Source organism: Anabrus simplex, chromosome 5, assembly GCF_040414725.1.
Source record: "Anabrus simplex isolate iqAnaSimp1 chromosome 5, ASM4041472v1, whole genome shotgun sequence".
Taxonomy (NCBI): Eukaryota; Metazoa; Arthropoda; class Insecta; order Orthoptera; family Tettigoniidae; genus Anabrus; species Anabrus simplex.
This window is the reverse complement of record NC_090269.1, coordinates 244,704,197-244,729,708: the sequence shown is the minus strand read 5'-3', so window position 1 is coordinate 244,729,708 and position 25,512 is coordinate 244,704,197. Positions and strand designations below refer to the sequence as shown.

The following is a 25,512-nucleotide window of genomic DNA, read 5'->3' as shown; positions in this document are numbered from 1 at the left end:
AACGAAGTGACAGGCAAGATTCTGCACGCAAGAAAAGAAGAAATTAAAGTCGAAAAAAGAGTTGCTGTTAATAAAATTGCGACAATATAAAAATATAAAGAAATTACACCAAATCTTGAATACAAATTGAAAATATCAGGCGCAAAAGAAGATTAGGAAAAGAAGAAGAGACTAGTTGGTAGAAGTCGTCAATCCAAACCCAAAGCTGTTAACCAGAATCACTTAAAGAAATTAGAGTTCGCTAGTTTATTATTTTTTTAAGTTAGCGACAATAAGTACCATTTCAAATACTACCTTTTTGAGAAGTGATTTGCTAGAGAGATAGTAAATAGACTCAAGATAATTTATCTTGTGATTGAAAAATGCCGCTAATGTCGTTCTTCAATATTTTTTCATCACATGTAACCGGCGGTGCTATTATGACTGAGTAAATCAAGAGGATGGGGTCGTTGTCCGGTGGAGTCCTTACCAGCCGTTCCGCACATCCGAGGCTGGAGACCAGTAACCAGCGATGACGTGTACTTAAACCCGAGCCGGTGGCCAAATAAGATCCATGATGAAATCCAACCCAGACGAATAACGAAAGCAAAGATAAGTCAAGTTCCATATATTTACTTTTAGGTAGTTAAATTATTCATATTTGAGTGTATAAATAGTGTGCGTTTAAGTTAAAATATGATTATAGCAAGGTCAATACTCAGCTCTTCGAGTTATAAGTTCAATGAATAGTGTCTTTAAAAGGGAATCCATATAATTTGCTTGAGAATACGGACCTAGGTAGTCTTGGACAACCCAAATGTACAGTGGCGGTCAAAATAATAGAGCCACCTCTATTGACGAGATGAAGAACTAGGATATCTAGTAGTTCGCAAAATCTCCACGAGTGCCGTGTTGTCAGTCCCTTTTAGACAATATCAGGGAAGACGTCGCTGCTGTCTGTAGTCGTGCGAAAGGAAGCGTTTGAGCTAGACGTTCGAAAAGAAGCATAAAGGTAAGAATCTTATGGGTCAAAATAATAGAGCCGTTTTACAGAAGTCCTGTTCAAATTGATTTTTTGCAGTTGTTTTGGGGGCTAGCAATATTATTTGTCAACAAACCTCCACTTAATATTATTTTGTATGTAAACTGACGTTTGGTTTTGTTAACATTCTTCTAGATGGGCAGAGCAGAGCATACAAGTGATGATGGTCGTATAGTAATGTTCCGGATGTTCAAAAGTGGGATATCCATGAATCAAATAGCCAAAGATTTACACGTTTCGCGAAAACGAGTCCAGAACGCCATTAGACTGGCAAAACAAACAAAGCCGCAGGTGGGGAACAGGGGGCGACCTCGTGTAACTACTCCTCGCGTAGACAGACTCATCACTAGGGAAGTAAAGAAACCCATTTTTGTCACCACCACGACTGAAAGCCATTTTGTTTAGCGACAAAAATGATGTTCAACCATCAACTTCGATTCAAAGACGACTGAGATCTGCAAAATTGAATGGGCGCATTGCGAGACAGGAGCCACATGTTTCAAAAGCTAATGTTCGGAAAAGGTTGGCCTTCGCCCGGAGAAATGAACACAAACCCAATATTTGATGGAGGAACATCCTTTGGTCTGATGAATCCAAGTATAATAGGTTTGCCTCAGACGGAAAAGTCTATGTGCGCCGCCCACCAAACCAGGAATTTAATCCCAAGTACACTTTAAAAACTGTGAAATACGGTGGCGGAAGTGTTACGGTATGGTGATGTTTTTCATGGTATGGCCTTGGTCCAATACACCGTATCAACGGCATAATGAACGCAGAAATGTACAACGACATCTTAGCAAATGTGATGCTGCCTTATGCTGAAGAGGAAATGCCGCTGAAATGGAAATTTCAGCACGATAATGATCCAAAGCATACTGCAAGGATCATAAGGCAGTTTTTTCAATATCACCATATCGAAGTATTAGAGTGGCCACCTCAATCCCCTGACGCATCATCCATCGAGAACTTATGGGAGATCGTAGACAATAGAATTGACCGCTCAAAAGCTACGTCTTTAGATAAACTTTGGGAAGAAATCCAGAGAGCCTTGTATGCGATCAGCAGCGACGAATGCAGGCGTTTAGTCGACTCTATGGGTAAGAGGTGCAGGGAAATCCTCAAAAATAAGGGTTACACCACGAAGTACTAATGCACTCCTATGCAAAAACGACTGTTCCTGTAAATTTCATAAGACTTAGATCAAGTACAAAATATTTGTGTCAATTGGCTCTATTTTTTTTGACCCTGTGGTCTGGTATTATTTTGAATATTATTGATTAGTTTCAGTTGTGTTATCTATATAACTGACTGTGGTACAATGTGACTCTGTTGTAATGGTTCCTGTACAACGTAAAATTTTGTTTCCATCATAGTACAAACATGTCTAGTAATAAATTTGCACTTTATTCTAAACCTTTGCCAGGTGGCTCTATTATTTTGACCACCACTGTATATTCAATGTGTAGGAATGTTTATTTTATTTGAGGAGAGCTTTGAAAATCAGCATTCTCAACGTTGTGCTGGAGATTTATGTCTTTCATAGTGTAAAACAATCCAAATGCAATGAGGAATGAAATAAGATCGTCTTCTAGAACTATAAAAAAATGATATAACGGTAATTCGTCACCAAACGTAAGTAGATAGAGCCTGAAATATTAACATATGCCTTTCTTTTTACAGGAAATGAGTAATTGCTTGTGTTCTGTATTATAATAAACCCGTAATGTGCCGTTATACTATGATAGTGGAGTTTGCATACATTGCACTACTAGGGAGGTAACGAATGATGTTATTATATGGAAATGATGAAATGATCAGCGGAATAATGAGATTATAGGCAAGAATATAAATCGGATATATGGAAGTATACGATTCATGAGGAATTATGTTAGATATGATGTGTACACGACGAAATATGTATATATATTTGAGTAATTGGTGATATTAATGCAACGTTATGCTAATGATAGGTTATAGTTGTTGTTTTTGCCATGTGAATTATAAAGTAGCGTACGATGTCGGGTTGAATGGCACATGCATATGTTGATGTGGGGTTATTGAATTAATAGGCATCGTCGCCATAAGACCTATCTGTGTCGGCGCGACGTAAAGCAACTAGCAAAAAAAATAAAATAATAATAATAGGCTGTCAATGGTGTATGATCATCGAAAGTAAATCCTAAAATAATGCATTTACGTCCAAAACTTGATATTTTTCTAGAAGAGTTTCGCATGTTAGGCTAAGTCCAAGTTGATTTCTGTCAAAGACAAGATTGGGTGGAAGAAACACCCTCATGATTTATATAACTACTGTCCGCAAACAGGTAATTATCATCTACATTTTTCTTTGGAAATTTTGCGGATAGGTGATTGTATTTGAAGGAAAGTATGACACTACCAGATGATTGACTTGCTAATCGACATATGTGCGGTACGTTAGCATACTCCTACATATTTTCAGGAGATGTTATGAATTAATAATTACAACTAGTAGAGATAATTAATTGATATTTCTTATTTTTAATTTGATTTTCGTTGGTATGTTATTGAATGGCTATATTAAGCCAGGTCATGTGGAACTTACTTATATTGCTTACGTTATAATGGAAATTTGAGAAAGCAAGATAGGCAAGGGATGATACGTGCAAAGTGCAAGGGACATTCTCGATATTTCAATTATATTTCAGTGATATTTCAGTGATATTTCAATGATATTCCAATGATATTTCAATAATATTTCAATGATAATTCAGTGACATTTCAATGATATTTGAATGATAATTCAAGGATATTTTAGTGATATTTCATTGATACTCCAGTGGTGTTTCATTGATGTTTAATATATTTTCATGTACATTTTAAAAATGTTTCACTAATATTTTATTTATGTAAATACTTAACACGATTCTTAGAATATGTTAACTGGTTTTCCATCACTGTGACTTTATGGTTTGTTATGACTAGTTCACTTTCTTTCTACGAGGTTAAAACTTGACTTCAGTCAATAATTAAGTCAACTATACTTTATTTTTGGATCGGAATTCAGTGAATATGATTGGAGATGTTAATAATATTATGTTTTCATACCAAGTGCAATGATATTTTGAATAAACTAGCAGATAAGGATTTTGATTGAAATTTTTGCTATTTATTCATTTCATTATCAGAAGAGGTAATAGATGGAATACGTATAAGATAATCAGTGGATGAATCCAGGGTATTACCCATTTATTGGCAACAGTTAAGTGGAAATGGTTAGGCCGACGAACTTAGGAAAGAGGCTGTGCACTACTTCGGTTGAGTCCACGTAAAAAAAAAAAAAATTTAGCTCCAATAATTATCCCTGAAAGGTATCCTGCGGAGAATTGGTACAAATTGACATCAAAACATGATATGTAAGTGGAATTTATCAGAATAACCAAAGAGTTGCGACGGCGAAAGAGTACTTTTTTTTTTTTTTATGGGATGAAATATTCAAGTGAAATGGCAAACATGACTATTGATATTAATGTCAGGTCGCAGATTTAGGTTGATGCCATTATTTTTTTATTCCCATCTGCGTGATATCTCAGAGATTGCGAGAAACCAATATATGTATTTGATCGCCCAACATAATACATATTGAATTATTGGCCGGAGTATTTAATGAAGTTTAAAAAAAAAAAAAAAAAAAAAGGCACAATACAAAAATGTACCCCCTACAGGTGCATTACATAGATCAGAAACAAAATATTGACAACAATTTAAATGAACACATTAAAGAAGAAAATCCGTTATTTAAGTTAGCTAACCAATATGTGAAGAGAAAGAAAAAGGATAATAGATAGCATCAATTATAACGTCAGGCCCACTCCCCACCGCTCCCCCTCCCCATCCGCTAAATTGTTAGGTCTTATGGGTAATATTCTTTCTGTTTATGGCTGGCCGGCAAGCGGATAGTTTTTCCTCTGCTTTATCATTTTATGTAAGTCCAAGTATTTTATATCACATAGAATCTGATTATGTATTTTAACTAGGTAAAATAGCCTTTCTTTCTTTATTTGTTTTCTTTTTATAGTACTAGAGGAGCATTTGAAGAAACATAACAGGAGGTTTGTTTCGCTCTGATTCACAAACTCCGGTCCTGCAACAATCGAGCAAACGCCATCTGCCCTGATGGCACATGCATGGCTAAAACAAATTTTTTAAATATATATTACAACGATGACCATATTCAGTGCAACAAAGGGTTATAACTTCCAAGGATATCAAATTGGACGTAAGATAGTAGCTTCATAGTGTCAAGACAATGCAAGCAGTGACAAGTAACATTTCATCAGTGGTCGACACAGCTAGTGGATCCATCCAGGATGATGATACACGTGTATGAGTGCAAAGGACAGGAGGAATGAATGGACGATTCAAGAGTGTTATTAAAATGTGCCATGCCTTACGTGTCGGGTACAACAGGCATTATTATACAAAAATGCAAAGTGTACATATAGTATCTAGAGTTGAGGTTAGAAAGGACAATGCTGAATGTTAATGTGATAAGATGTTATATCTTGAAACTTAGGTAAGGTAGATTTTGATGTGAATACACTGACGAAGGGAGTTAAGGCTCCCGAAACATGTACGTATAAATTATTCAAAATATATTGACAGGGCGGACCAAACAATCACCCGTTGTACGTTATTGTTATTATGAGTCAATATGGACTATTTAAGGACCGATATGGTCAAGTTTGTCGACAATGGAGATTTATCGATTTCCTGAAGGAGCAGTAAAGGCAGAATGAGCGAGACATCACATGCCTTCTAGGAGATCAGAGAAGCATCAGGACTCTGGTAAATAGTTGACACATGCACAATCAAGAGAGGTTATTCTCATGGGTACAACAATATCAACTGCACAAAATGGAAACAGACTTCATATTGCACCATCCTGAGGGGATTTCTTTCTTGCATCATATTGGGCGACCCATCAATTGCTCCGGCTATTTTTCCCTCATCCAACCATCTCTTCTACGGATCATTAAATGGATCAATGCATTTAAGAAGAACGATGCTTAGTGTCGGTAGCTATGCTCGCTTCTAACATTCATTGAATAAACAGTATCCGCATCATAAAATTTAAGCGATATCGCAATCTTCATTTCTCATATCACATTTATCGATAGGATAATCCTTAAATTGCCACGCGACACCTCTCAGGGATAATTAAAATGCATCTGTGAATAGTATTATTTTTACGTGAGGTCAACTGGGAACCGCATTTCCTTTTTAATAAATTACCATCGATACCATCCATCGACCGGAATCAATGTTAAGTTGTCCAAGTCCAGTCATTCGAAGAAAAGAAAAGAAAGAAAAAAAATAATAATAATAATAATAATTTTTAAATTAATTAATTCAGAATCATCTATACCATAATGATATTAGCCTATCTTCAATAATAACCTCTAAATTGAATAATCTATAGTTTATTTCATGATTCTAGAATCATAAAAGAAAATCTGATAACATTTATTTACATCAATTATCTTCCTCCTCTCTATATGGAAAAATTTAAATTTAATCTATCTACAATCTGATTCAACTGATTGCACTTATTATCCGCATCATAAAAATAAAGAAGAAATTCTCTTAATCACACAAATCGTAGGTACATATTCTATCTGTTGAGGATGTAGTTTAATATTCTCTGAAATTAATTATCTCATAATAATAATGACAATTAATTGATAAGCAGAAAAAATTAATATGGGTTAAAAAAACTAAGTCCCTAAGCCTTAGTAAATTTCATAATAAATATGCTTAATCTGAGTCCATCAGCTCTTGTTTCTTTTTAAAAAAAAATGCTTATTTTCGTCGATATTAAATTGATATTCTGTCACTAACAAATGTATATCTTCCAATATTGTAACGTCAGCAGTTGCAAGTAAGTTCCAAGTATATAGCAGCTCAAAATGGCTATTTCAAATATATATCGATCATTAAATGAAAAATATTGGTCACTTTGACCATGTCATTTGGTTAAAATATTCAGATGACATCCTAAAATTAAATGTAGGTATCGTATAAAGAACAATTATTATCGTAGTTCAAATAGAAATTATACCTATCATGATTTATGGTTTCACCAATGTCCAATCAAGTATCATAAAATTTGTAGGAATGTATTTGGTAATCTATTTTATTTAATTGTGGTAGAGATTCAAATTATGAAGTTGCTCTATCAATTAAAGACATTCTCGATACCAAACTTCAAATAACATTCAGTACAACGTTGACATATTCTCTATGAAGACAACAAGTTTCCCCTTATTTATTTCTTATTTGGATATTTAATCTGAAGACAGTTTACGGTAACCCACATACGAAATCTACGATGTATTTCATTGTATTCATGTACCACTAACCCAATATATCTCGCATTACCATTTTTATATCTTGCCGCGTATGTCAAACATCACCCTTGGCCAGTAATACGTCGTATTTACCACCAAAATTATCCATAAGCATATCTATCTCTCCATTTATCAATATTTAATTATCATAATATCTCGTTATTCATTCCCATAAATATATCTCAGCGAATAATTATTCGTAAAACCACATCAACATGTCACTCAAATCCTAACTTCCCTACGTAAACATTTATCATTTCCAACTAGGCGGCAAATCATCTTAACATATCATTAATGTACTGCAACGGTACATTTCTGGGTTAAGTTTCATTTGTAATACACATGAACACGTTATCCTGTAAATGAAACACGTGTATAAACTAAACAAGTTAATATTTACTCACATGTCATCACGTCGTAATAGTAACCAGATCTAAGTTACTCAAAAATCAACTATCTTCTTTAAAACATTACGTCTGGGATATGTCTCTTTGTATACGTTGTTTCAATCCCATAATGGTTAAAAGACATCACTTTAAATCTCTCCTTGTTCAATTATAAACATTCCTATGTTATGACATTGATTATAAACTCTGGAAGAAATACCTACTCCCATAATGATAAATCAACTAGGATAATCTCATTGCAAAGATAGTATCGACTGAGATTTCATCACGAAGAACTCCGTAACAAGCAACATACCAATGTTCACTACAAATATTTAAATACTACGTCTACGACACATTAGTTTCAAGATAATAAAATAATTCTCTGGAACTTAGCTTGCGGCTGCTGATGTTAGATGACTGGGTTAGGCTCCGATGTTGTCATCTTAGGGCTGCGTAGAAAGTCCCCAACATCCGTTACGTCACCATCAGGTTGTAGTCTCAAAACTCAGGTTAGCAGGAACAGCTGGGCGGTCTACGTCGGAAAGTCGGCTCCATCTCCGATTTAGCCTCTCATGTTGTAGCCGTTAGTCATATGTGAAAGAAACGTTTCCAATATGGCAATTAATATCACGTCCATATCCTTCAGAATGTTCTACAAAGAATCTAGATTATATTTTTGTTTCAGGTTATTATGTCAGAAATTCAATGTCAATTCCTTGTGACAGATTTTAACAGGTAAATTATCAAATTAGCTTTTAATTTTTTTTTATCCAGCCAATCAACCTATAATACGTTAAATTTGACTTGGTATTTCGTAACGGCCTTCGGTCTATATTCCGACTACTGTCCGGATACTATTGAACTTCTTCTGACTTTCCGCCTCGATATTTGATCAGATATAGGCGTAATTCTAAAATTTCTTCACTGTGCAGGTTCTTCAGCTCTTATTAATTGAAATATCTCCCTTCTTCTTTCCGCGAGGATTATTTTTTTCGTGGATAAACTTACTTCGAAGTTTTGCGTACCAAATTTTTTTTATTGTTCACCCACTTCCTCTTTTTTAACAATTTTAAAAACTTTCTATTATTTTTTTATCACGGCCGCATGGATCCTTTATAACTTTACGTCTAACTCCATGACCTAGGCATACTTAATTTGCCAAATGAACATCTTTGCCATCACATGCATGGCCTCCTTGATTTTATGCGTCCGTATTATATATATTCTGAAATCACGGCCTATTTCATTTAATATATTTGTTCTTTTTAGATGTATGGCTCAATTACATAATCTTTGCGATCTCATTACCATGCATGGCAAACTTTTAACATCGTATGACATCTTTTATTCCGTTATCAGGACGATGAAAACGGTACAATATATACCTGAGGGCCATTGCTTATCATCTGAAAGTTAATCCATCCGAAGATATGAATGAGGAGGAATAAATTTTCATACCTTATTCTTTGGCATTAAAATATGTTAACATATATGTATACATAGTAAAACAGTATTTCTTTTTTAACATAGAAGATGAAATAAGTTTGGATGAAATGTTCCTCTGGATTGGACGTGTTTTTCTTGGTCGGAAATATGATTGGTCCAGAAATTTTGGACGACGTACCCTCAAAACCTGGTCTTGCCATACTGCCACATGTTCACAAGTTATAACACGGTAGCCGTAACTTAAGAAGCAACCTCCATAACATTTGAGTCCTGGATGTCTCATAATGTATCCTACCAATCGATCTCCTGTTCTAGTCAAATTTCATAAAACCATTCCTCTGTTGTCAACGTAGTTCAGACTCTTCATTTGCGATACCGCCTACCCATCTCACCTTCAACAATCTTGTAACACCACTTTTCAGAAGCTTCTCTTTGCTCCTTCAGTAGTTAGAATCCATGTTTCTCTTTCATACAGTATTATCTTCCACACACATAATATTCTGGAACATCTAGCTACTGTAATAGATATCCGCGTTTGCAAACTTCTCTTTTTTAGAAAAAGATATTTCTTGCTTGAATGAGTATCTTGTTTCTACATTCACTGGTTATTTTAGTATTTTTAATCTGCATTCTAGTATAATTAATTCAATTAGAACCCTGTTATGAGAATACATTATTTCTTGATGAATTGCACTTGTAGGTGGATTTGGTATTTATCGGGTGAATTAACTTCTGTTTTTATCTCTACGAGCTTAGTTCTCAATGAAATACCAGAATTTTAACTGATTGATATTCAGAAATATATAGTGTGATATAGCCTATTAAAATGCATTTGATTACAATTCTTTGCATTTTTCAGCTTTGCAGTGTGTGACTCCAGAAATAGCAAATTTAATGAGGATTATCATTCTTCTGTGCTTTCTGGCCATGATATCTTCACTAATTGGATTCTTTCTTGATATCGTTGGACCCACAAGGAAAACACTGAAAGTAATTCGAAGGAATGGTATTCCAAGTACAATTACAGGTAATATTTGCTTTTATAATATACCATGGTTGACATACATAAAAGATATGAACATTGAATGGAACATATATTGGGTTAAACACAATGACAGGCCATTGTGGGAAGAGAGAGTGTGAAAACACAAAATTACAAGGACAATCTCCACATCTTTGTACACTGCCATCTTCAAATAGACAGGCTCAGATAGTTTGGATGTAAAAGAACTGGAATTGATAAGGAGAGAACCAATCTATATATTTGTAGATGGCAGTGTAGGAAGATGTTGCCCTTTTGTGTTTATTTTTCTCCTGCTTTCTCACACTGAATCTGTAATTGTGTTTATCGTATTATATGTTCATTTCAGTGTTTTAATTTTCTATGTATGACTTCATTTACACTAGTTTGTTCCTTTCCATGTACCATGCTTGTGTCTATTTGAAAACTGACTTTTTTGTAACTACTTTAGAAAGAACTCAAGCTTGGAAAATTAAACATTTTTGGCAAAGGTTTGAATGGAAAATTAACAGTGTTTGCCGAATTTATTTGTACTCTCTGTCGTATGCTCCAGAGTTGTTCTACCTTGCTACCTTCCTTATGGGAATCAACATTTATATTGCTAATTCTTGACAACATGAATGCTTCTGTTAGGAGTAGGGATGTGGCTACCCCATCGACCATTGTGCAACCACTGCAAGCCACACCATAGATCTGACTGACATGAGGAAATGTTTGTCTGGCATTGACTATCTGGTGCAAAACTAACATGGGAAGATCCATGATAGGTGTAGCAAGCCAGTGGTTAGCATCTTTTATCATTTTCAAACACTGAAGGGAGTCTTGGATCAAAATTATTACCTAATATGACACAATCTTCAAGCAGATCTATCAGGTATGATGGTACGCACATTTGTAAGAAGGGAGAATTACAAATTGGGACCATGGATATCTTGACCCTCACTGGAAAGACAGAACAACTCATAGATATGATGGAAAGAAGAAACATATTTATATTGGGTCTGAGTTAAATGAAATGGTGAAAGAAGAGTAGCAAGGCTGTCAGAGGTAGCTACAAATGATATTGGTGTGGACTGAAAAAGGAGTCCAAAAATAATGTGGGATTTTCACTAAAAAAAATATTTGGATGCTGTGACAGAAGTTTCCTGCAACGAAGTCAGGATCATAAAATTATCTGTACAATTTGAGTCTATAAAATACACGTAGTACAGGTGTACGCCCCACAGACCGGATGCAATGCTGATGAAAAAGAAAAATTTCTTCAAGGCTTAGATGATGCAATTGATGAAGAAAGTGTTATCATTATTGAAGACCTAAATGCACAAGTGGAGCAGACAAGCATAGCTGAGAGGACATTGATGAGCCACATGGCTTTGAAAACAGAAATGCTGAAGGTGAACAACTGATTGATCTGTGTAGAAGAAATGGTATGTTCATCAAAAACACCAGCTTCAAGAAAAGAGAGAGCCACAAAAAACAAAATATAGCTGGGACGGCAAACATAAAACTTTGATCGATTATGTCGGTGGAAACAAAGGTGGGAGAAAATGGGTGACGTAATGCTAAGGTCATTCCTAAGGAGAGTAGACAGTGATCATAGATTGCTGATTATGGACTTAAACCATATGACTAATATAACTCAGAAGAAAACAAAAAAGGAACTAAAAGTAAAAACATGAAAATTTAAGAAGCCCAGTTGCAGGAGGAATATCAGAACAGAATATGATGACACCTACCAAAGGGAGAAACATCAACAGTAGAGGAAGAGTGGAAACATTGTTAAAGAGACATTTGAAGATTTGAAGGACAAGCTAAAGAACTATGTGGAGTAACAGGACCGACCAAAAAGGAAAAAGAGACACCTTGATGGAACAACAGAGTCCAAACAGCCATTAAAGAGAGAAACCAAACAAAACAAATGCTAGACAAAGAAAAACAAAAACTGTCCAAAACTAAATAAGCCAAGAAGTTAATAGTTCATAGGAAAAAAAAAAAAAAAAAGAAACTCATAGCAAGGAGGGTTGTAAGGGAAGAGGAAACATGGAATCAGTTCATGGAAATATTGGAAGTAGACAGCAGAGGAAATAGAAAAATTATTGTACAGGGTAGTGAAGAACAGGAGTGAGCAAGGCAATAGAACGGGACAATGGAACCTTTGTGTGAGAAGAGGACAAAATCAGCAGTGAAGACTTTTTCAGTAAGCTTTTAAATGGAGTGATAAGTGCTACATCAGACAGTGAAGAGCTGTGTAGTAGTAACAAGCTAAGTAGAAGTATAGACCCACCAGTTATGTGGCTGGAGATAGAAAAGTCTCTGAAAAGTATGAGGAAAAGGAGAACAGTTGGAGTGGATGAGTTAAAATGCAGGTATGTTGTAAGCAGCAGGATTTCTAGCAGTCCATTTGTTATATAGATTCCTCAACACAGAACGGCAGGAAACCATTTTCCCAGAGGACTGGAACAAGGGCATAATCATACCTCTTTTCAAGAAGGGGAGTAGACGGAAATGTGCCAACTACAATGGCATTAAGCTGCTCTCTCTTGGCTTAAAACTTTTGGAAAAGTCTTAGAGAGTAGATTAAGGGGAACTTTAGAATCTCTATTCAAAGAGGAACAATATGGTTTTAGACCTGGAAGAACAACTACAGACCTTGTCTTTTCTGCCGGGATGTTAATGGAGAAGCACTGGGAAAAAGGGAAACCATTGTTTCTACTATTTCTAGACATCGAAAAGGCTTACGATGTTATGATAGCATACCAAGGGAACATACCGGGAAATGTCTAAATAAGCTGAAGGTTTGCTACAGCTTTATTGCAAAAGTTAAATGTATGGAAAAACCAGATGTTCTGGGCTTCGGGCTGTCCAAATAGTTTGAAACAAAGAGAGGAGTACAGTAAGGCAGGGCTTTTTCACCTCTCCTATTTATCACTATGATAGATGCCATAACAAAGGCACTAAAAAGGCAGGAGCAGCAGGACTTGCAAGTTTTTGTCCTTGCAGTTGACCCCCTACAGGTGGGGGACGCAAATGAAGAATACACCCACAGTATCCCCTGCCTGCCATAAGAGGTGACTAAAAGGGGCCCCAGGGGTTTTCGACTTGGGAGCATGGATTGGCAACCATGGGGTCTTTGGCTGAGTTCCGGCATTGTTTCCACTTACTTGTGCCAGGCTCCTCACTTTCATCCATCCTGTTCGACCTCCCTTGGTCAACTCTTGTTCTTTTCTGACCCCAATGGTATTAGAGCATTCGAGGCCTAGCGAGTCTTTCATTTTCATGCCCATCGTGGCATTTGCCTTTCTTCGTCCGTTACTTCATTTTTCAAAGTGAGGGATCCCTTCTTTTTTATCTCTGTTTACCCCCTGTGGGTGGGAGACGCAGATGTAAAATACACCCACGGTATCTCCTGCCTGTCATGAGAGGCGACTAAAAGGGGTGACCAAGGGATGATTGAATCAGAACCATGAAACTGCTTGTGATTGGTACCATCATACGGGGAACACCATGGGTTGCCTTTATTTGCGAGCAGTACCACTATGTTAGGTACTCAATAGTTTTGTGATTAATAGCAATAGTGGGTGGCACACTGTGGGTTTACAGTACTTGTGATAAGTATTACTATATGCGGAACACTACGGGCTTACGTTGCCTGTGATTAGTACTATTGTGAGAAACACCACAGATGTGGGCGTTGCCTGTGATTAGGATTACTAACTGAAAATTTCCAAATGCAGGACATTGCTTAGCAAAAAGCAGGACATTTAAGAAAAATGCCTGACAATTTCAATCGATAACAAAATTATACATATATTACACACAACTTTTTACAAAAGGAAATACCTTACTTAATGATCAGTCCTTGCTGCAGTTCATTTCCTTGAAGCTGTATTTTTCAACAGAACCTACTTTTGAAAGAAGACGCGAGTTATTTTCTTGAAGTACATGTTTATAAAAGTCTTCACACGACACATCTTTGAAATTGAACTTCACAAGTAACATTCCTTTCACTGATTCTACCAACAAACGGTTCTTTTCCTTTGTCCATTGAGCATTTATGAATGAAAACACACATTCAGTGGAGGCATTGCTGCCTGATATGGCAAAGAAAAAGTGGCAAATGTTTAAAAGTTCAGAAAATACCTCAATGTTCTGGCACTTATTAAAAAAAACAGACCCTTGTTGGTCTAGTGTTGTATCTTTATCCAAAGTTGAAGTTTTAGAATAAGCCCTTACGTTGCAGAACTGGTCGAATCATTTTGAATCATCTATTTCTACACCTTTTGACTGTAAGTACTGAATACATGGTACAATATCGTCAAAGCTGAGGTCTTTAATATTTTGAAGTTTCAACCATTTGAAACACTTGAATTCCTCTATAGGATGCATCCATTTATCCAAGTACTCAGTGCAGGTTTCATAGAAACAAGATACATTCTCCATAAACACTTTGCATTCTTTATCCAAACCATCTTCTGAAAATGTATTTAACATCTGTCTGACTTTAAGGGGAATGGATTGGCCTTCAAGTCTGCCTTTCAATGAAGATTGAACAGATTCTAATAGTTCAAGCACTTCTACAACTGAATTATGTTCTTTCTCAAGTGACAAAATTTTATAGTGGTTGAAGAAAGAAGCAAAAGATAGAGCTCTGAAAAGTCATTTTCAAGGAAGTTTCTAATTGATGAAGGCACTGACTTCCTACCCTGAGAAAGAAAGTAGGATTTCAGTGCTGGGAACAATTGCAGGATTCTTTCAACTGCTGGATACAATGTTAACCACCTAGTCTTAGAATGATTTAAAAGCTGCAGATAATTTACATTCAACAAATTCACAAAAGTCTTTCAGTTCCTGAGTGCGCACTGCATATATATGAAAGAAGTTGAAAATTTTCATCACCACAGACTCAATATCAACAGGAAGAGCATCAGCTCCATGTTGCAAACAGTTATGTAGAATGTGAGCAGGACATCCAACACCTACTATGTTTTCATTCAAGTGTTTTTTGAGAGCAGAGAATACATTCTTCCCTTCCCTGTGTGCAAGGCCTCCAAAATTAACATTGGCATTGTCTCCAAAAAGTGCAATGCATCTAGAAGTAATTTTATGCTTTTTGAGAGTATCTAAAATAATAGGAGGAAATACATTCAGAACTTTCATTTGGACATGCTTGTAAATCAAGAACTTTTATCTGAATGCCATTATTTTTGTAATCAAAGAATTGGATGACAATTGGAAACAACTTTAGTGCACCATGATTGCTTGCATTTGTTCCTAGGCCAAAAAATGGAACTTTATTGTTAAAGAGTTTCAATTATAATATCTGTCGAGTGAGGAGCAATAACATTATTTATTATGGCTTCTGTTTTAGTTCTTGCACAGGTCAGTTTCTGTGCTACTTCAGAACCTAAGAACATACTCTTATTCAATTTAGCTGTGCAGTCCATTGATTTGTACGACTGGTGATGGAAAACTGTATGAAATGACATTGTAGCTTCTGCGGCTTGAACTTTTTTATCATCTGGTGAATATTTGGGAGTGACAAATGATAACATTGAACATGATATTGACCTAGTTCTCACCGTCTTTTTGTGTTTTTCACTGTTAACGTGTCTTTCCAAGTCACCAACACCTTTGTATCCGACATTAACATAACTATCAAACACTGCACATTTCGCTTCAATTTCACTGCGTCTGTGAATAAAGCAAGGATACTTATGTTTTAGTTTATCCCAAAATTTACACTGTCTTTTTTTATAGTCGCTCCTTTCAGGTTGCAAGGATGACATACCGGTACGTAATAGGATGCAATGAGATTAATATTTCAGTCCACTCGCTGCATACTCGCACTATAATTCACGGCGACAACCAGATAACCAACACGATAGCTACAAATCATATTGCAAGCACATGTATACTGTAGCTCTCGACACTTCTGGTTTCTCTCAACATAAACGTGGAAATGAAGCGTGTTGATTGGTTGATCGATGCCTGGACTTCGAGTTCAATATATCGAATATTAGTATTACTTAGTTCCACCCTCGGAAGTAGCGCCCTGAGCACATGGAGTTTATGTACGATACAATAACATGCTGTCTTCAGCCTAAAACCTAAGTGAGCAATCTTGTAACGAAAAATGCCGGACAATGTCGATAAATTAGAAATGCCGGCCGGACATAACCAAAATGATTGAAAAGCAGGACATGTCCGGCAAAAGCCGGACAGTTGGTAACCCTACCTGTGATTAGTACCCACTATGTGAGGAACACCACGGGATAGTACGGGTCCCTATGATCAGTACACCTATGTGAGGAACACCATAGGTTTGTGTTGCCTACGAGTGGAGCCAGTATGTGAGAAACACCATCATAATTTTTCAATATAGTTTCTGGGAAGGTGAGGCATTGCAGATCGGATCCACTGTTTGTTTTCATTTCTTAATCATTGTTCGTAACTTTTTTAATACTAGCCAGTGGATCGATTTTGGAATTATTTTTAACTTTCAGTCTAATTCATATTTATCCTTTCATTCTTCATTATGATGATTTCAATTCTAGTCAGTGGATGATTTTGGAGTTTTAAATTGTCATTGCATTTAGTCTCATTTTGTACCATTAGAGGCTGATGACCTAGATGTTAGGCCCCTTTGAAAACAAGCATCATCATCATCATCTTTGCAGATGATGTGGTGATTTGGAATGAAACCAGAAAGGATGTGGAGGATAAGCTGTAGAGATGGAGTCAGAAGTTTGACAGATGTGATTTAAATATCAGCAAGGCTAAGATGGTGGTGATGAGACAGTGTTCCAAAGTTTAAATTCTTGGATAGTATCAAAAGACAACCTTGCAAAACATGTGGTGGATGAATTAGCAAAGCAAAGCTATTTTACTGCCAAGTAAGGCAGCTGGTGTGGGAAAAACAAGTATTGCTGAAAGCTAAGGTGATGCTGTATAAATCCTATTACATACCCAATCTCACAGTGATCCAGAAGACTAGAAAGGACAAGATCAGGAACGAAGAAATCCAAGAGTAGGTGGGACCAGGAGACTCCAGAAGGCGAGACTGAAGTGATTTGGTCATGTAAAAAAGGATGAGCGCCAGCAGGACTGCAAGAAGAGAATATGAAAGAGAAGTAATTGGAAGAAGACTAGTGTTCAAATCCAGAGAAAAATGGACCGATCTAGTAAAGGAAGATATCAAGGAGAGACGACAAGATTGTGAGAAGGTTATGAGGAGAGTGATTCATGGATAGACAAAGATGGAGAGGGCTCATATCACACCTGGGTGACCGGAATTGTTCATCAACAACAATGATGATGATGATGACGAGTGCTTCAGTTCTTGGCTGCAACGGACCTGGAGAGTCCTTTCAGATCATAGGCAGGGACATGTAATCACTGCAACTGTATTGTTTATGTTTGTAGGGATTATACTGTATCTTGGTGGCGGGGAAACTTTTCCTTTGGCTTTGGAAATAGTGTACATATTTGAAGACTGATTAATTAATCTTGGCAGACTGTGAGCCAAAACCAAACTGTCCTCAATCTCTGTCATCAAACTCCTATATGCCAAGGACTTACAACTATTTTGAATGCATTTAACCAGCATATATTAATAACAGCTTCTCCTTGGCCTCTTGGCTTCTCCTCCCTCTGGACCAAAGGCCAGCATGCTAACCATTTAGCCACTGAGCCAGACTTATTGCACTCAATCTATTGGATGTCCTCTTCCCTCATTTGTCTCACTCTTATCCTGGTTCAGCGAGGCCCTGAGCTCGATTCCACGTCGTGTTGGCAATTTTAACTTCGATTAATTCCTGTAGCTCGGGGGCTGGGTGTTTGTGCTTATCTTAATACACATCTTTATTTATATACAACATGTCACTCCATAAACCACCATAGGAACACTGCACTAGTGAATATAACCCTCCTCCTTCAGTCTGTTAAAACTAATGGTAACATAAAGAAATACTAGAAACCTTTAAAAGAAAACATTTAACTAATAACAGAATACTAATATAAGAAGAAAAGTGCCGTTGTTGGTGAGACCTAGTGTTTACAGTGCACTTTATCTTCTGGAATGGGCTACATGAAATTTGTTACTCTCGTTGACCTATCTCACTCTCATCCTTGGTGTGACTGAGGTAGGAACGATGCTCGTAATGACACTTCTTATGCAGCTAGTTCCTGTTATGAATAATGTGAAAATGTTTCTCATAGTGTTAGTTGGTGCATACATTTGCATTTGAGTGGGCTTGGCAAACTTCTTCTGGCTCCGTGAGGAAAGCAACGGGAAATTAACTTACTCTTCATTTCACTAGAATGCCTCTTCATTGACACCTAGGCCATCTATGACAGCTGATCATGGAGGTGTTGAGGATCAAACCAGCCTTTGGGCTGAATACCAAATATACACAAAAGAAAGCATTTAATTAATAACAGAATGATGTTTCGTTACTAAAAGAACATTATCAGATTCTATCTCATATCACCTTTATTATGTTTTTGTAAATGTTATTAAGAAAGGATGATTATTATGACCAAGTGTAAAAACATGTTAATATTCTGTGTTCATTTATTTATTTATTTATTTATTCCTGACTTACATTTGTGGCGAAGTTAGGGCTCACGGCCCTCTCTTACACTTAACCACTATAAACAGAATTTAAAAATGTAAACATAAAAGTAAGACATAGAAATTCTAAAAAGAAATAATACTACAAACAGATAATTCTAAGACTGCCGGTAAGTTAGGCCTACATATCAGTACAGCAATTAATGTGATAATTACTAATAATAATAATCATAACAATATTAATAATAACAATATTAATAATAATAATAATAATAATAATAGTAAATGAAGAAAACCCATTCACACAACATACACACAATGACTCACACAACTCAGTTTTATGTTACCAGGAAAAACTTTCTGCAGGCAGATTTGAATTTATGAGAGGAAGTAAGGTGCCGAATGTCCATTGGGAGTGTATTCCAGAGTCTCGATGCGGTAACTAAAAAGGATTGATTGTAGGAATTGGTTCGACTTAGTGGAATTTCAAGTAAGGAACCAGAACGGGTACTAATTTCATGGAATGAGGAAAGGAAACGAAAATTAGAAGAGAGGTAAGTAGGAGTGTTCGTCGAGAGCACTTGGTAAACAAGTGTCATTAGGTGATAATTCCTTCGTTCATTTATGCGTAGCCATTCCAATGTTTTGAAATATGGTGTAACATGAGTGTCATGTCGCAGTTGGAAGGCATATCGTATGCATGAGTTTTGTGCTCGCTGAAGTCTCAAAGCTTGTTCAGCATTTAGATTGACTAGTACTGTATCACAGTAGTCTAAAATTGGGAATAGTAATGCTTGGATTAATTTTAATTTAAGTTTTTGAGGAAAAGAATTCTTGTGACGTTTCAGGGGATATAGAGCTGCATGAACCTTTCTACATACATTTGTTACGTGTTCATTCCAGGTCAGATTCTCATTGATGGAGATTCCAAGATTAGTTACATTTTTAAGGTACGGTACAGCAATGTCATTGATTATGATTGGAGGAGGATTGATATTGCTTATTACATGTAATAATTTAGAGTTTCCTATGATAATACTTTGTGTTTTACGAGGATTTAGGAGTAAGTGGTTGTTTTTAGCATAGGCGGTAAGCCTTTCAATATCCGAATTAATGTGCTGAACTGTTTCATGTAAATTGTTTGTAGTGGTGTGTTTGTATATCTGCATATCATCAGCATATAAGTGGTAGTTGCAATACTGAAGTGTGGAAGATATGTCATTAATATGCAAGACGAACAGTAAGGGCCCTAGAACAGACCCTTGAGGGACACCGGATGATTTTACAGCCCATTGGGATCTTTGATTGTTTACCACTACGCACTGGCGACGATTTGTAAGGTACGACTTAAAAAAATTAAGGGCTATCGGGCCGATATGCAGAGAGCGTAGCTTGGATAATAGTATGTCTATATTTACCGTGTCGAACGCACTACTAAAGTCAAGGAGTGTCAGTATCGTCACCTGCCGTTTGTCCATTGCTAGTCTTATGTCATCTGTTACCCGAAGAAGTGCAGTCGTAGTACTGTGTCCCTTTCTGAAGCCAGATTGCAATGGGTCAAAAAGAGAATGCCTGGTTAAGAATTCTACTAGCTGCTCGTGTACAACTCATTCAAGAACTTTCGAGAGAGGGGGAAGAATCGAAATAGGCCGGTAATCAGATGGCGCCTTTGCTGTGGTACCGGTATGCTTTAATATTGGGGTTACTAGAGCATCCTTCCATGCAGTTGGAAACGTCCCGGTGGTGAGACAGTGGTTTACAATGTGGGTAATAATTGGTAGGACCGCGCCAATAATGTTTTTTATAAAGCCTATTGGGATGTTATCTGCTCCTTTAGCTTGTGACTTAACTGAATTTAAAATACGCTTTACATCATTTACACTGACAGAGTGAAAAGAGAAATTATTTTCGTTTTCTGTAAGGTCACTGATTATTTTATTTAGATTGATATGATTTTGAGGTTGAGATTCCTTTATTGGGTTAGTTACGAAGTGAGAGTTTTAATAAAGGTGGAAATATTTTTGAGCTATAATAATAATAATAATAATAATAATAATAATAATAATAATACTGTCTGTTGTAATCGTCCAGGTCCTTCTTCTTCTGACGCAGAATATTTTCTACATAGACTGCCACCTGGTCCCAAGATTCTTGACTTCGTAGCATTACTGACACGATCCCTTCTGGCGTCAGTTCTCCCTGCATAACTTCTAAGCATCTTCTTTGTGGCAGCCAATGAACACACACAAAGAAAGTATGTAATACGTCATCGATATCATCGCAGTATATGCACACCGGACTAGCTGCTAGCCCTAGCCTATGAAGAAATTTTCGGAAGTATCCATGACCTGTTAAGAACTGTGTGAGATAGTAGTTCACTTCACCATGATTTCGGCCAACCCATACGCCCAGAGAAGGTATCAGTCTTTTTGTCCATTTCCCTCTAGAGTCATCTAACCATCTTGTTTGCCATCGTTGCATTCTGTGACTAAGAGCCAAAGCCTTTGCCCTTTTCCTTCCTAGCTCTTCTTGTGTGAGCCAAATTTCTTGTCTTTCAAAGGCCAACAAGTCAATAGGAGCTACTGCTGCTACTGCTAGATTTGCAGGTTCTGATACTGTGCGATATGCGCAAGCAATTTGTAAAGCTGCTCTCCGTTGTACAGCCGCAATTCTTGTCCGATATTTCGCAATTTTTAACGATTCAGCCCAAATTTCCGAACCGTATAGCAGTATCGATTGAACAGTCGACATGAGAAGCCGCCTTTTACTAGATTTCGGCCCCTTGATATTTTCCATGAGTCTACTCAGTGCAGTCATGGTTTTTGCTGCCTTATCTGTTACCCGTTGGATGTGGTCCCAATATGTAAGCTTAGTATTAAGCGTTACACCAAGATATTTTGTGCTCCTAGTTGTTTCGATGGCTATCTGCCCAATCTGCATCAGTACAACAGTATTAATCCTTTTCCTCGTCAGGAGGACAATTTCCGTTTTATGATCTGCGAGTTCTAACTTGTGATTTATCATCCATTCTTTTTAATAATAATAATAATATTAATAATGCTATTTGCTTTACATCCCACTAACTACTTTTATGGTCTTCGGAGGCGCCGAAGTGCCGGAATTTAGTCCCGCAGGAGTTCTTTTAAGTGCCGGTAAATCTACCGACACGAGGCTATCATATTTGAGCACCTTCAAATACCACCGGACTGAGCCAGGATCGAACCTGCCAAGTTGGGGTTAGAAGGCCAGCGCCTCAACCGTCTGAGCCACTCAGCCCGGTCATACATTCTTTGACACGTCGCATCACCTGATTCAGTTTAAATTGAGCTAGCTCTAGGTTACGGGTTACTATCACAGCAGCCACATCATCAGCATAACCCACAAGTTTTACATCTTCTGGCATCTCCAGCCGTAACAAACCATCATAGATGATATTCCAAAGGTGTGGTCCGAGAATTGAGCCTTGCGCTGCACCAGCTGTGAGCCGTTTTCTTCTCTGACCATCTTCCGTGTCGTATAACAATGCACGGTCTTTCAAATAGTCTTGCAGTATATACATGAGATATTGTGGTAGCTTGAAAGTTTTTTGTAGAGCTTCCAAAATATCACTCCATCTTGCCGAGTTGAAAGCATTTTTAACATCTAGAGTCACAAGAAGCGTCAGCTTTCTAGAGTAATTATTACCCATTTGAGCTCGTTCTGCTGTCTTCACCACTTCCTTCACAGCATCTAGCATTGAGTGACCTCTGCGAAATCCATGTTGTTGGTCTGAAAGGTCGCCAGCTAATCGGACTGCTGCTAGTATTCTCGGTTGAAGTAGTTTCTCTAAACCTTTCCCGGCGGTGTCCAGCATACATAGAGGTCTGTAACCCCCAGTTTTCCCTTTAATGATCAGAACCAATCTAGCTATCTTCCAATGAAAGCTAAAAATTCCCGCTTCCAAACAATGATTATATATTCTCAACAGCAGTTGAGGACATAATTCGACTGCCACCTTCAGTACTTCTGCTGGAATACCATCTGGTCCAGGGACTTTCTTATTTCTAAGGGAATTAATTGCTGTTATCAGTTCTTCAGTTGTAGAAGGTAGTACATTATCTAGTTCTTTCTCGGCCTCATCATCAATCCTCTCTGCATGATCAGGGAATAGTGTGTGTACTATTTCTTCCATGGTGCATGGATCCATGATAGGGCTTGGTAGCATCCCGAATTTCTTCATAACAATTTTATATCCTAATCCCCATAGATTTTCATCCACTTCCTTAGACATTTCCCACCACTTGTCGGCTTTACTCTTTTCAATTGTATTTCGCAGTCTTTTCTTCATTGTCTTATACTCTACTGAGAGAGCTTCATCCTTATGTCGTGCTCTTTGTGTCCTTCGTCTGAGTCGCAGGCATTGTTTCCTCAGTTCAGCAATTTCTTCATTCCACCAATATGCTGGACACTTGCCCCTCCGTTGTTTGATTCTGGTCATTGGTGCGTCACATGCTTGCTGAAGGAGTCTCGTGGTGTGTTCCACGCATTTATTAGCAATTATGCTTCTTTTGCCTCCGTGACATGTATCCGTCATACAGTCCATTCTATTCTGTATTACTTCATGAAATTTTTCTCTATCCATAGTGGCTATGTTCCATCTTTCTGGCTTGCGCGTGGTAATCCTTAGATGCGGAGTCTCTTGAAGTACACAAAAAGTGATATACTGATGATCGCTTACAGTATATTCTTCAATTACTGGCCATTCAGTTATCCTAGACGCAATGTCTTCAGAAGCAAAGGTTACATCTGGTTTAGTTCCCTGACACCCTGGTCGCTGAAAGGTTGTCACATTACCAACGTTGATAACCATTAATCCCAATCTGGTGACCATCTCCATTGTACGCCGCCCTCTAGAATCTCTTTGAGGCATGTTCCATTCAACTGCTTGAGCATTAAAATCGCCAGCAACAACTAGGTTAGTGTTCATCCCGTGCAGAGTATCATCAAGCCCATCTAGTTTTGTCTGAAAGTCAGAAATAGCCTCATTTGGGGTAAAATAACAGCTGACAATAATAATAATAATAATAATAATAATAATAATAATAATAATTTTTATTTATTTTTTATTTACAGAGTTTACACCCACATTGGAGCACTTAAATCAGACTACAACAAATTTGTCTTCCTTTTCTTCTCCCAAAAAGTCTTAAGTCTGGTTGACCTGGCTGCCCTCTCTGCATCCGTTATAACATATTGTTTCCTCTGTACAGTGGTCAGAGGAAGCCTGATGCATTTATTCTTCAAAATACTTTTCTTGCCTCTGTTTTCTATGGTTTGCATGGTAATATTCAACTCCTCCAAATCACTTTGAACTTCTTTAAACCAATTGTTTTTTGATTTACTATTCCAAAAGTAATTAAATAATTGTTTTAAAACTCTGTTATCACTTAGTCGAAATATATGACAAAAAAAGGCAATTCTTCTTTTTCTCATCGTGTCTGTGATTGACTCACTTTCCCGATAGATAACCTCATTTGGCAACAATCTCCACTGTGGACCCCATCGCCCAGTGGGAAACCACTGCAATCAGCTACCCGAGTATTGGCGGGAAAACCATAACGTTCGCGGGGTATGGAGGAAATGCCTACTCCCAGTCCTGAACAACTAGGATGAAATAAGGCAAAAAGCCTTCTTCACAATTCATCTTTCATCACCCATCATTCACCATTCATCACCTTGCCAGATCACATCTGGCATTGTAAGCCCTGACTTCGATCAGAAATGTATTGATCATTGATCAGACAATAATAATAATAATAATAATAATAATAATAATAATGGGGCGGGGCATGGCATCTATATAGGCTTGTTGTTGACCTAATGGGGATAAAATGAATGGCGAAGACATCATAAACACCCAGTCCCCAAGCCAGGGGATTTAACAGTATGAGGTGGGTTGATTCTGGAATCTGAACCGGGGCCATCGGACCAATGGCAAATGTTCTATCCATTTAGCCACAAAGCTGGACTTTCATTTGCTAAACCTTAGGCTACCATCTCCACCGATCAGGAGTTGAGCATTGGCTGTAGCAGAGGCCGGGGCAGTAGCCTGTAAAGCAGCCTTGACAACACAGCAGGCTTCTCCGTTGGCTACTGGCTGCAGCTCAAAATGGTGAAGGCTTGACGTTCACTAAACCAGGCATCAAAAAGAGGTAACCTAAGTCTAATGGTAGCCCACATCTCAATCCCAGCATATGGCACTGCATTTGAAAGGTTTAAACTGTGAATCAAGGTTAACTGCATGCAGTAACGGGCTTTAGAAAATTTTGTAACGCGGCAAGGAATTGTACTTCTGAATTGCAAATTGGCGGTTAATTTGAAATCACGTAATTCGAAGTCCGATTTTTAGTCCCAGCGACTTCGAATTTATGAGGTTTTACTATACTATTGCATGCAACATAGTTTCTGTTAGGCACGTAAATGAGCGATTGACGTGGGTAGATTTGGCAGTTGGAGGAATTAGGATAAGAATTGTCTCAGTGTATTCACTATGTGAGGGTATAGATGAGGATGAATTTTACAAGTTATATGAAGCATTGAGAGACATCGTAGTCAGGGTCAACAGCAAGGATAGGATAGTGCTAATGGATGAATTGAATGTGAGGGTTGGAAATAGAACTGAAGAATATGAAAGG

At 37.3% G+C, this 25,512-nt stretch overlaps 1 protein-coding gene across 1 annotated transcript in view; it reads left to right on the top strand.

Annotated features, from left to right (window-relative positions):
• LOC136873950 (transmembrane protein 127) overlaps positions 1-25,512 on the top strand; it is a 134,995-nt gene that overhangs the window by 15,633 nt on the left and 93,850 nt on the right. Inside the window, exon 3 of the mRNA XM_067147337.2 lies at positions 10,105-10,272. Within this exon, the coding sequence (XP_067003438.1) occupies positions 10,105-10,272 (168 nt within the window). The remainder of the gene's footprint in view (positions 1-10,104; positions 10,273-25,512) is intronic.